The sequence below is a fragment of the Hyperolius riggenbachi genome, chromosome 4, assembly GCF_040937935.1.
Source record: "Hyperolius riggenbachi isolate aHypRig1 chromosome 4, aHypRig1.pri, whole genome shotgun sequence".
In the NCBI taxonomy this organism is placed as follows: Eukaryota; Metazoa; Chordata; class Amphibia; order Anura; family Hyperoliidae; genus Hyperolius; species Hyperolius riggenbachi.
In genome coordinates, this window is record NC_090649.1 from 382,457,460 (window position 1) to 382,471,602 (window position 14,143).

The following is a 14,143-nucleotide window of genomic DNA, read 5'->3' on the forward strand; positions in this document are numbered from 1 at the left end:
ACGTAAAGGCAATGGAGCAGATAGCTATACTAATGGTTACATTGAGTAGTGTGGAATACAGAGAACTGACTCAGCTTATCTTTTCTGGCAGATATCGATGAATGTCTGATTGATACTACTTGCCCATATGACAGATGTGTCAATAGCATAGGATCATACACATGTGTCTCATGTCCTGAAGGTTACAGAGGCTTCAATGGCAGATGCTTCGGTAAGTTTTTTTTTTTTTTTTTGCCGGGGGGGGGGGTGTAAATAAAAATGTGGAGCTGACATCTTGGCACAACTTCTTCTGGGTGCAAACACAGCAGATGCTCAGTCTCAGTGTGGCATCTGTGCTGATATGGCATAGCAGCCAAATTAACTCTTCACAGGTTCAAGGTTTGATGCTTTCTTGAGAATGTGAAATGGAAATTATTAATTTGTTCATAAGCAAAGCTTTTCTGACATGTGCAAAACTACAAAATAATTGTTTCTGTTTTTCAATTCAAACTGAATTATACTTGTGACTAGTGTTGGTGTCGCCCGAATACTGCTGACCACCATGCTTCAGCACCGTTTCAGTGCAAACAAGCAGACAGGGTCAGAGGAAGTTCTCTTACTTTACGGCCTATTTCATGTGACTCCAATGCCTTCTCCTTTTGGCTTTGGAAGGAGGAAGCATCGGAGTCATGAATCGCAAGTAAATGAACTGGCATTCATGTAAAAAAAGGCACCTGGAAAAAGGGTAAAGGGGAATTGCTGCTAGTAGAATATCGGTAAAATTACAGGTACCCTACTACTTAATTCCAATATTAAAATATTGGTAATCTTAACCAATATTTTTCTATGTCTTTACCTAACCCAACCCTCACACAGAACCCTCCCTCTACCAATGCCTAACCCTAAGACCTCCCTCTACCGGTGCCTAAGCCTAAGACCTCCCTCTACTGATGCCAAACCCTTAACCCTCCCTCTATCTATGCCTAACCCTTAAAGAGAAACCGTGACCTTTTCACAAACGGATCATTGGGGGCTCTGTATGGCTGATATTGTGTGTGAAACCCCTCCCACAAGAAACTCTGAAGACCATGGTCCTTAACACCCTCCCCCCCCCCCCCCCCCGCCGCAGCAAGGTAGGGAAATTTAGGCACATGGAGGCCCCCAATAAAATTGCAGGTGTTGAGGCTTGCCGGTATGCAAACTGCAGCATTACATATTGCCTTTTTTCCACACGGGCCACAAGGGCACCTGCAGCCTTTTTTTTTCCTGTACCAAGTGAACTGACTCTGTCCTCTTGGTACTGAAATTGTGCTTAAGTGTGATGTTCAGCAGTATTTGAGTGTTCTGCATTCCATATGCCAACTTTGAACACCAACTTTACTTATGAAAGGCCATAACCTCTACATCATTTCACAATATCAAGTGAGAATATATTATGTGCCTTCTAGTTGTAGTACAGAACTGAAGGCTAAGGAACTTATTTACAAACTGAAGTACCATCAAGTACCTAGAGAAATCTTTCATGCTTCATTTGTCACATAAAAAATGGTAGTTTTGGGCAGTTTTCTTTGCCCCTTTCTTTGAACGACAACTCTGAATAAATGCTGAGAATTCTATAGCTGATTAGATCAACCATAATTCTTCAGGATTTTTGTAGATTTTTTTAGTTGAAACGAGTTTCGTTGCTAGAGAAAAAGATAGTGAAGTCCAAGTTGAGGTGAGCGTTGTGCTTTCCTTCCTTATTAAAGTAAAACCAAAATTGCAAGAAAAATATCGGAGCTGCCAATTTTCTCAAGATTAACCTTGTTGGATCTAGTCAATTTTATACAATGAAAAAAAATTCTAGTCAAGTTAATTTTGATTTAGAAAGACTACTGTTACAGAAATGTGTAAAACAAAATTAATAATATACATATAAAACCATACATATAAAATGTACTTTTTCCCAGGGTATACTGCACTATAAATTACTTTTCTTATGCTGCGAACACTTGCGGTAAATAGTAAAAAGCTCACAGATCTGACAGATTTTTCTCCACTGTCAGATATTTACTTGCTTGAAATATGGGCACCATTATGACATCTTGGTTTTAATTGTTTTTAAACAGTTTTTTGGCTCTCGTGTAATTGCCAAGGCACACATTAAAACTTCCCTACTAACAACTGGAGTCAGTATGCTTTTTCGTGCATAATAAGGTTACATGTTTTTGTTCTGAGCTCCTCCCCTTGTTAAGGGTGAGTAAATTGCATACAATACTGGGTAGTCCCTCTCATTACTCCTGAGGACCCTTAATAGAGGTTTACAATTTAAATCATTTTACTGGCACAGCTATGCCTTTATGCATGTATCTACTGCTTAAAATAGACCTTTACTGTTTGATTATGAAAGCTGGTATTGCTGACCTTTTTTAGAAAAATGATTCTTTGCTGGTTATGTACTGGTCCTCTTCATTAAAGTCTAACTGTAGTTTGATACTTTGTTTCCTACGAGAGCACAGTTAAAGTAAACCTGAGATGGCGGTAAAGCAAAGATTTATACATACCTGGGGCTTTCTTCAGCCCCCTTTGGCCTGATCGCCCCCCGCATCCTCAGCCGCTTCCTTGTTTGTCCCTAATTCCTCCCAGTAACTTTGGGAATTAGGGCCCACTGCGCATGCAGAGAATGTTACCGGCTGCGGGAATGTGACAGGAGAGCGCACGACCGCATTGTGCCTGTGCTAACTGGCCAAGGTTACTGGGAGAAGATGGCAGGGGAGCGATCAGGCCAAAGCGGGCTAGAGGAAGCCCCAGGTATGTATAAATTTTACGAAGTCAAATTTACACCTCTGGCTTCACCGCCTTTATTTTTTTTCCTTGAAGAAATATAGTGTTTACAATTTTATACCGACCCGACTTGAGAAAGATAAACAACCAGTAAAACTTGTAAGCAACCAGCAACACCTTGTACTAAGCTGGAAAAATAACATTTGCTTACACAGTTGTGACTGAAGAATGTTTCTATTACTATAATAAATGTGGGTTCAAAGCTACTTTAGGTAGTTTTTCAGTCACTACCCCAAATCCGAAGTTCTGACATGTTTTTTTACAACTAGGTCAGCAATGACAGGTCTCTAAGTAAAGCCCCCTTCAGCAGGGCAAAGCATGCATCAATAACCCTCTTGTCACCCCTTGTTACCATCAAGGTGTTTTTCTTGCTTTTCTTGCATCCCAGTATTTATAGCTTGCTAGAAGACTGTCATGCTGGCTGGCAAGGACTACATGGATTACCAGCAAACATAACAATACTCAAATATAGTAACTGCAGTCATCTCAATAGTGACCTTGAAGCTGACACCTGGGCCTTGTTTCATGATTCATGCCTTACCCCACCCATCAAACAACAAAATAATGCTTAAAGTGACCCTATAATGAGATGAATATGGAGGCTTCCATATATATTCCCTTTTAAACAGTAATAATTGTTTGGCTTTTCTGCTGATCCTGTGCCTGTAATACTTTTCAATCACTCACTCAAAACAAGGATGCAAATGGAGTACTGAGACTAAAGTCTGACCATACTGGCTGCGTAATTATTTCAGGGGTATGATTCAGACCCTGATGGAAAAAAAAGAATAGCAAATTGACTCTGTTCAAAAGGAAAATAAATATGGCAGCCCCCATTTCCCACAGAGTCACTTTATATAAAGGTTGTGCCAGATGAACAATAGATTCTTATTCTATTGCCAAATACACTTCTCTTGTTTAACTATAAACATTTGCACCAGATTATTTGTAATTGAACTTTGTTATGCATTGGCGCAAGAGACAAATGTAGCCATCATTTGCTTTACATAACAAGTGTTTTTTGTTTTTTTTTAAATGTGGTAATTAAAAACAGATTTCATTCACAGGTCAACGGAATAAAAATGTGTTGGCATTGTATTGGATTGTCTAATGCAATAGCCGTTCCATCATGTCTGCACATTGTACCTTTTGTGTTTTTTCTTAACTAGCCTGTGTTTTTTTTTCTTTTTTTGTGCTTTTGTAGACATCAATGAATGCCAAGAAGACACATCGTTATGTGCCAATGGTGACTGCTCCAATCTGGAGGGATCTTACAAGTGCACGTGCCGAACAGGATATGAATCAACCTCTGACAGCAAACAGTGCATTGGTAATTAAGTGTTCCAGTACAGACTCATATTTAATGTATTTTCTCTAAATCTTTTGTTGGATACAGAATTACTTGGACAGAAATGGGAACTGATGGGATTGTATCCGAAGGCGCTTGAGAAATATGCCCATATGATTCTAGTTAGGACTGTCAAGCTTTTGTACCTTCATGCTTGTTGAATCACATTTGTAGCATGCTTTTTTCCTGTTTTAAAAAGACTCTGTAACAACATTTTCAGCCTTATTTCTTCTATCCTATAAGTTCCTATACCTGTTCTAATGTGGTGTGTCTTACTGCAGACTTTTTTAGTTGCACAGTGGCTGTATTATCTCTGTTATATAATCTAACTTCTTTCCTCTGACGGCTTTGTCAGGCTCAGGCACTCAGGCTGGAATGTGCAGCTCTGCTTGTGATAGGATAGAAGCTATACACACCCACTCCACGCCCCCTGCAGGCTCTGTGTGAGTCCGAGACTGAGCTCCTCTGAGCCTATCACATTTTGGTAACAGACATGTCTTTTGTTTGTAAACACTGCCTAAAACTGGCAATTACAAGCCAGGATTGCAACAGAAAGTAGCAGAAACAGCACAGAGAACATAATGAATAGAATGGTATGCTTTTTATTGTAAGAATTTTAGAGTACAGATTCTCTTTAATACTTGATCCATAGTAAATATGGTCTGATTTCCATCTCTAAAGATCAGCAAATGTTAAGAATAGACACATTGCCAGCAGTTTTCCAGCAGATTGATCAGGGACTTGATGAATGTTGTACCTTGTTAGCTATCAGTAAAAGCAAAACGTTTTGAATCTGGATGTTTACGGCTTTGTAGCCTTTGTCAGACTTCAATCCTCTTTGCTTACAAGATGTTGGAACAGACAGCTATATACATGTAACTTCAAAAGATTTTTTGCAAGCATAAATACATGTCATTAAGATGCTTTAAATGAAACAGAACATCTAAATGGCGTGAGAGGTTGTTAGCTGATTTATGACCACACACCCAACTTCTCTTCCAACAGGCAAGTTTGGACAGATTGTTGGTAGGTGTGTATGAGCCTATAGACTCCTTGTTTACTCAATCTTCAGACAGTTGGGACTGGCACAGAGGCGTCGTAAATTTCGAGTTCACAAGGTTTAGCTACAGACAGAGTGGATGCAATATTTCTCTAGGTTGAGAAAGAGTTAGGGCATTAATATCATTAACTTCATACCAATATAAAACGTTTTTGTCCTTATTCAAGCCTTCGTCCACAACTTTGAACCGATTTATACATTTTGTCCCAGTTATTAATCATTCTTCCAATGATTTGAAGCCACCCTCTAGGGCAATGACACGAAGATAATTTAAGCTTTTTCCGTTGGAACGAAAGTGTGTAGCAACTGGGAGATCAGATTTGGTATTGTAAATAGTGTGCCTGTGTCCGTTCATATGTTTGTGAAGAGTTTGTCCATTTTCTCCTATGTAAATATCTTTGGGGCATTTAGCACACATGATCAGATATACCATATTAGTGAAATCACGGGTAAAATCTGTGCTCTGTACTGTTGTGAACCTGGTATTGTTCACCTGTCAGTGAAGTAGACGTGTCTGCAGGTCTCACACCTTTTTTGTTGGCAGGGCAATTGATCCATTCTGTTGTGGCCACAAGGGATGTGGTTTGGACAGTTAATAGACTGCAGTTTTCTGTATTATCAAGCTACATATGGCTTTCACACAGTAAGTGAGTTTTGTAAACTCAGAAAGCCAGATGGAAAAAAATTAAATATGTAAATATGCAAAAATATAAAAATAAAAATGTAAAGTATACCTGAAGTGAGAGGACTATGGAGGCTGCCATAATAATTCCCTTTTAAATAATGCAAATTGCCTGGCTGTCCTGCTGATCATCTGCCTCTATCACTTTTAGCCATACACCGGGAACAAGCATGCAGATCAGATGTTTTTGACTGGAGTCTAACTACATCAGCCACATGCTTGTTTGATGTGTCTGAAAGAGATGAACAGGACTGCCAAGCAACCTAAACTAAATAAGTCAACTAAACTAATAAATATGGCAGTCACCAGGTGCTTCTCACTCCAGGTGTACTTTAATGCATTGCAAGTAATAATGATATATTGCACATTGGCATTAAAAACAGGAGCCTGAAATTGGCCTCTAAAGTATACAGTATGTAATTATATAAAATATGAATGAAAGATTAATGTAATTGCCTATAATTTTACAGATATAGATGAATGCAAGTTGGGCAATTTATGTTTGAACGGCAAATGCCATAATACTGAAGGTTCCTACAAATGCTCCTGCCACCCTGGATACCAGCTGAGCCCAGGCAAGGACAGATGTGACGGTATGTATCCTCCTAAAGATGTTTATAATAGATTTTAGATAGAGTTGCTTCTATATTTCTCAGTTCATCTAAAGCTGATATTGAATTGTTAAGAAATGCCCGGAAAACAGAACACAATAGCAGATTCTTCCATCATTCTTTGGAGCCAGGATCTCAGTCTGAAGTTGAGTCTGCACCATGCTAACCTGTTGTGCATGCAGGTACCAAAATCATAGAATTTTCATGTAATTTGATTGAAGTTATGACATACTTTGGGATAGATGGATGGATGGATGGATAGATATGCAGGCAGGTGTTTAAAGCACACTTGAAATAAGAGGCAGATGGAGTCTGCCATATTTATTTTCTTTTAAAAAATACCAGTGTCCTGGCAATCTTTCTGGCATCACTAGTGTCTGGATCACACACACCTGAAATAAGCATGTGATTAATCTTGTCAGACTTAAGTCAGAAACATCTGAGCTGCATGCGTGTTCAGGATCTATGGTTAAAGGTATTAGAGGCAGAGGATCAACAGGATAGCCAGGCAATTTTTATTATTTAAAAGGAAATAAATACATCAGCCTCCATATCCCTCTCACTTCAGGTGTCCTTTTTCAGGGAAACCCTAAATAGCCTCATCCTCACACATTCAACTGAAATGTCAAATTGAGTGCTATGAAGACGTACAGTTGCTCTTACTGGTAAAAAGTAAACAAAACATCACTGATACCAATTTAATATAGCCATGGTTAGCAAAGAGCTATGTTAACACAGTTCGTACAACTCTTCACTTTAAGACACAGATTGTGTCATAGCATTATACTCAGTTTTTGTATTTTACGTACTGATACCTTTAAGTAAATTGATTCAAAAACTGGTCATGTTATCAATGACTTAAAAAAAAAAAATGGTCATATTGTCATACATACAGTAGCTTGCTATTTAAATAGTGTTTGTTCCAAAATGTATAAAATGTATTTCACAATCATATACTGTAATACAGGTATGTACACATATTGCGTACAGTAGAGAGCTTTTCTCGTTTAATGTATTAACCTGACTTTCCCTGGTAGATAGATAAACAACGTTTAGCACAAGAAATACAGGGGTGTGCACGCTCGCGCTCTCGCTGGTTGGGCATTCTGCCGGCGGTGGGGCGTTTGTGTGATTGGTCGACGGCCGGGCGCTATTGCGGAAAGACCCGTCGTTCGGGTCTGTTGGGAGCGGTGTGGTCGGTCTGCCGGCAGTCTAATGGGCACGCCCTGCTGTCGGTAGGGGCACCCGCCCGGTGGGGGGTCTGGCGGGCCCGTCGTTCGTTGCAGTGGCGCAAGGGTCCGCTCCTTAATAAATGTACATACCACCTCGGAGAAGACAAAATAGGGGACAATAATTGAGCTGTTTGTTTTTGTTTTTCTTTTGTTTTTAAAGTGTATTTAGAATGATAAAATACCTGAAAAAAAGAGTCTAATTGTGAATAGATATTAGGCTGTTTGTATGGTTCAATTTATTGTATAAACTGGCCATAGTAAGCCACTGAACTTGGAAGTAGGATGGAGCTTACAATTAGCATTGTGGTTTCTTTTTTCTTGTAATCTTTGTAGTCGTAAATAAAAATATAATAAAAAAATGTATTAAGGTTGGACTGGCCAGAGAGTTTATTGATGAGCTCCTATAAGAGGTTTGGCAAAATGTATTTACCAATGTATACACTTTAACCTTTTCGGGACCGGCTGCCTACCCCCCCTTAAGGACCAGGCATTTTGCGCGGGAGGGAGCTGCGCGCGTTTGGGGGGTCAGGCGGCCGAATCCCGTCTGTGGCTGGCTGGATTTGTGTCCCGCCATAGTGACCTGTGCCCCCCCTTCTGCAAGCAGCCTTCACTCACCTTCCAGGCTCCAGCGATGAGCCGCACGGGACCCTCTTCTCCGGCCGGCATCTCTGTTCTGTCTGACGATCAGTTCCGGACCCAGGGCTGACGTCAGACGGAGTGGAGGGGGGCGCCGATCGTCGCGGGAACGGCAGGGAGGTGAGTGGATCCTCTTCTTTTCCCCCCTGCCGCCGCAGCTGTCAAACTGATCACTATGATCGGACGGCGATCGTAGTGATCATGTGATCAGCAGCCATACGCGATGGCTGCTGATCACTCGGGGGAGATGTCGGCTGTCATATGACAGCTTGATCTCCCCCTCCGGGTGCGCACGATCGCGTCGGGAGCGGAAGCTGCAGGCCGGCGTAGATTCTACGCCGCATCAGGCTAGAACAGCCACAAGTGGGCGTAGAATCTAATGCACGCGGTCCCGAAAAGGTTAAATTAAACCTGAAGAGAAAGAAAAAAACGAATTAGCTACTCGCATTACCTGTAAAGAGGGAAGGCTCTGGATGCCATAGAGCATACATGTCAAACTCCGGCCCGTGGGCAACATCTGGCCCTCTGAGCCATCAGATTTGGCCCTCAGGTAGTTTCCCTACTTTGCATTATGTTTGGCCCACTTAGGACCTCCAGAGACGCTATATTGAAGGGTAAGCCCTAGATCACCAGGGAAGCCATGTGGGAAGGGGAAAAGCAATAGGTACCAGGGAACCGTATAGATGAGGGAGGAGGGTCACTAGACACCAGGGAACTGTTTGGGGGAAGGAATTTTATAAGGTAGAAAGGTGGCCACTAAACATTGAGGTTGTCAACTTGGTCCCAGAGCTCAATTTTGGCCCACTTTGTATTTGAGTTTAACACCCCTGCCATAGAGCCTTCTGGGTCCTTTCTCCACCCCACTGTCCCAGCACCAGGCCCTGGAGAAGTCCTTTGACCAGCTTGTTCAAATACGTCTTTAGCCCCACTCAGCAGTCTTTGGAAGTACTCGCATCTCAAGTACTTCCGAAGATGAGCAGATTGGGTTATTGTTTTTGCTGTGCCGCTGTCATGATGTATTCTAGTTCTCTATATAGCTACTGGATAAACTATATCCAGCAAAGTAAAAACAAGGGTGAATTACTGCAACAGAAAACAAAATATGTATTGTGTGCCAATTATGAATTGTTCCTTTTCTGACTCTTTCTTAAACAGACATTGATGAATGCCAAAATCCAAACCTGTGTGACAATGGGCAGTGCAGGAATACAAGAGGATCCTTCACATGTTTATGTGATGAAGGCTATAAGGTGTCTGCTGCTGGAGACCAATGTGAAGGTAATATTAGTATATTATAGTCAAGATGACAAGTAGCTAAATTTACTCTATGCACAGTACTGGATGAATCCTGCTGTATGAGTCACACAGCTTGATTTGTGCAGAATGTGGAGTAATTTATTGGAAGAACTGTGGAAAAGAAAACAAGCCATCTATGTCTGTATATCCTACTTGAAGGTAAAGGGAAAAGTGTGATATATTGGGGTTTTTTTTTATTAGCGAGTTTATTGAAGCCATATAAAACAAGCATACAAAAATAGTGCAATGATACATCACAGGCCAGTGAGATCAATACGAATACAAGGAACAAAAGACATAAGTACAAAAACCCAAGTAATTGAAGGTACAGCCAAACCAAGGTGCAGTAAAAAACAGTACATATAGATATCAAGTATACAGTGAAAAATACAACAGCAAAGATGGGTCAAACCTCCCGATGGGCTATCCACTTTTCCCAAATAGCTTTATAACAATTTCTCAACACTTCCATGCAGAATGTTATTTGTAAGCATAATTAGGTCAAGCCTGTCCTTAAAGTGGGCCTGAATGAACTCTTGCACAGGACAGAAGGAAAACAGAGAGAAATGCACCCTGTATGTATTTAACGAGTTTAGCCTGTGTAATTCCTCCTAAATCTGTGAATAATCACAACCAACTGTAATTTGATCTCTAAGAAGGGTCAGCTGGCTGCCTCTGCTGCTAATTTGTAAACACTGGATGTTAGCCCTATGTCTGCTTCCATGAAAGCAGGAAGTAGACACTGCAGTTTTATTGCAGGATTTGTATCAGCTGTAACAAAGAAATGTTTTTCTTTAAAGGTTATTATGATGTTGCTTATCTTTAGATCAGAGAGGAAGTTCTGAGTTCAAGTCTGCTTTAACTACCTAACGTCCGTGTCACGCCAATGGGCGTGACTGCGGCGGCAGCCCCAGGACCGCCTAACGCCAATTGTCGTCGAGTCCTGGGGTCTGTTACTGCAGGAGATCACGCGCAGGCTGCGTGTGCATCTCCTGCTTGGGAGGCGGAGCTCCGTCCTGCCTTCAGTCTCCCAGCAGCGATCGCCGCTCACGAGACTGTTAGACGGTGAAACCGCCGTCTTTTTACTTAGTACAGCGCTGCGATCTACAGCAGCACTGTCCTGAGGACAGCCCCCCTGTGGTATAAGAGAGCAATCGGCACTGATAGGCTGAAGGCTGGCCGGGGGAGGGAGGGAGGGTGGGAAAAAATAAAATAAAAATACATAAATGTATTACAAAAAAAACATAAATATTTGTAAAAAAATAACCAAACATCTGGGGGGCGATCAGATCCCATCAACAGAAAGCTCTGTTGGTGGGGAGAAAAGTAGGGGGGAATCACTTGTGTGGTATGTTATGCGGCCCTGCAGCTTGGCCTTAAAGCTGCAGTGGCCCATTTCAGTAAAAATGGCCTGGTCTTTAGGGGGCTTTAGCACTGTGGTCCTCAAGTGGTTAACAAACAGCATACATCTGTACATAACATGAAAACCTCCTGGAACATCATGATTGCGAAGGTGCAGGAGAGCATCGGAGGCATTCAGAGAGATCAGGAAAAGAAAGACCGCTTCAAACTTGGCACACCAATCAGCCCAGAACTTAGTAACAACAGGATACTCCTGAAATATACGTACAAGAGAGCCTCAATGTTCCACCACCTCAAAAGCAATTGAGTGAGACGGTAGGGTACAATTTGTGCAGTTTAACAGGGGTGTAATGCAAGTGGAACAATAGTTTAACAGGGGCTTCCTTAAAAATGTTGGATTTAACAGTACCAGGATTGGGGTGCGGGAGCTCAGTTCAGGCACATCTTTCTCCATAAGTTTCCTTCCACACCCTTGGAAAATTCTAATTCTACCCTCTAAGGTCTCATTTCCACTGTGCATAGTATGCCCCTTGCAGGACGTGGTGCGATGCCATGCATGGTTATAGAGATTCAGATGCACGATGTGTTTAAATGTTGCATTCCGTTCAGTCTTCTTTCACATGCATGCAAATTTACATGCAGGGAAACACGGAGGATTCACATAAGTGGAAATGGGTCCAAGGAAGGAGCACCTCCATTTCTTTCTTTTTTTTTTTTTTTACTATATTAACAGCCTTGTCATACAGTAAAGAATAAGGGGAGCAGGCTAGATTTCTGAAAGATTCAAGGCTTAGCACTATTAGATATCTAAAATATGGCAATCTGACCTTGTAGGAGAATTTCAGCATCACTGTCATCCTGGTAGAGTCTGGAAGAGAGGATATTTACAATGCACTCCAGTGCAGGAAAACATGGAAATAGTGAAGAGCAGAGCACTGGGTGTCACCCAGGCAGGAAGTATCGGACAATCTTTATGAAAAAAAAACACATGAACTAAAGAAATCTTTCCCAGCTTTATTCATAATGAAAAAAAAAGAACAAAAAATACTTTTCAATTTCAAACAAAAAGATTAAAGTGTACATTATTAAAGAGCACATGTATAAATAGTAATTTTTGTAAAATACAACAGTTTTTGTTCCATATAGCTCCATGATTCTTGACTTGTCCATTACAATACACTCTCCCCGTTTAATAAAAAAAGAATCTTAAACCAGAAAAAAAAAAACATCTCTAGTGCTTTAATCTATATGAGCCAGTACTCATATCACTGCTGCCAACTGGTCATTGAGAAGGACATGGCCACCATGGCATTGAATACACGTGAGGGAGTTTAGCACAGAGTTGTTATAGCCACTGGAAGTAGAAAGGCTTTTTCAGTGCTGTGGGAATCTACTTTACCTACGAGTATAGCCAGGTCTGGTGATCATACAGTGACTGTAGAGGCCAGATTTTTATACACATTTAGATAATGAGAATAATATGTAATTACTACATTTAGTCAGACAGAATAAGGGCTGTAATAAAATGACTTCTGTGTCCGTGATCATGAATGTTTTCATGTCTGTAAGTGACACCTTTCGGAAGGAACATTTTTGCGATTGTGGTCTCTGGCATCCATTCTGAGAGTCAGATTGCTGAATGAGTGGAAAACACACACAAGCCTAAGGGGTATGGCATGCGAGACACTTAAAGCGGTATAAAACCCTGACATAATATTCAATAAAAACATGTTTTCCTTCTTTTTATATGCCATACAGTTAGCATATTTGCTTTTGTGCATAAGTATTATTATTCATTTAGAAATTATACATTCCTAAAGTACACTAATTTTACTCTGAGAGCTGACTTTGCATTTTATTTATAACTGCTTTATTTATCCTCTAACTTAATCAGAAAGCATCAGAAAGCATTTATGCTTGTCTCACTGTCTTTGTGAGACGACGTGGTGTGAGAGAAGGCTTTGTTTGCATTTCTGACTTGATACAATTAAACACTAGATAACATTATGTAAAGTTTCGGAAGTGGCAGGCTCTGCTGGAAGGGAAGCTTCTAAAGCCTGTGTTAACCCTTTAAATGCAGTTCTAGTGATAAAAAAAATGCTGATTGTATATAATATGCTGTAAATAATCTATTAGATCAAAGTAGAAATGCTGGGTTTCATTCCGCTTTAATAGCTGTAACATTTTTCTTTGGTGTGTCGCTAGGCAGTTATTGTTATCCAATGTAGTTTTCAATAAATGTGAAACACTAACAGCTTGTTGCTGCATTGACAAGTAATCTAAATTGGCTTTAAGGCTTGGTTCAGCTCTCTGCATATGACCCTGTTGGCGCCCTCTGCCGCAGGGTCATATTTTTGTGTACTGCAGTGCGATGTGGCGGGGGTGGGGTGTTGCACCACAAACTTACATCTCAAGTGTAAAACCAGCCTCAAACTTCCTGTTGCTGAAATTGTCTGCAGCTACCTCTGTGGTATGTTTGAGTTCCCCACTGGAGCTTCATAATGATTTATTTATGTGGACCAATGGGAAATGTAATATTTGGTTTTACCTCTGAGCATCCCTTTTCATCCATATGAATGGACCAGTAGGAATGTTCGGTAGGAAGTTCAAACTTTGAATTTCTTGCAAGGGCTTATTTGAATTTGCTGACGATTATTCCAGTTGGTCCACATTAATAGACCAATTGAAATTTCTGGTAGGAAATGGAAATATACCTCCTCCTGAGCACTGGAGAAGAGCTCTTGTCCATAACACTGGTGGAGGGAAACTACCAGTTCACTCCCACATCTTGTAGAGGAACCCTTGATGCCATGGATCTTGTTGGCTTTATTTGCTATTGGGATGCAATCACCATTCAAATTACCAAACATAAGTAAGCATTGCAGAGATATTTTATAACCATTTCTCCTGACAAGCATGTCAAGGTGTCCATTAAGTCCATCCTCACGGCAGCTATTTATTGTAAGACCACTACCACCATTGCCAGCTGCATAATGATGGCCAGGATTCCCTCAATGAATTCCCTAATAGCCATCACGGCATTCAGGCAGTATTCTGCTGTGGGAATGTGCAATCGTCAGTTTTTGGCAATCACAATTTTACAGGGTGTTGGTG

The 14,143-nt window shown here is 40.9% G+C and overlaps 1 protein-coding gene across 4 annotated transcripts in view; it reads left to right on the forward strand.

The window, feature by feature from the left end:
* Positions 1-14,143, forward strand: part of LTBP1 (latent transforming growth factor beta binding protein 1) — a 264,927-nt gene that overhangs the window by 162,049 nt on the left and 88,735 nt on the right. For all 4 annotated transcript variants that reach the window (XM_068232113.1, XM_068232115.1, XM_068232116.1 and 1 more), the window contains 4 exons: positions 92-211; positions 4,007-4,132; positions 6,363-6,485; positions 9,527-9,649. In XM_068232113.1, the coding sequence (XP_068088214.1) occupies positions 92-211; positions 4,007-4,132; positions 6,363-6,485; positions 9,527-9,649 (492 nt within the window). The remainder of the gene's footprint in view (positions 1-91; positions 212-4,006; positions 4,133-6,362; positions 6,486-9,526; positions 9,650-14,143) is intronic.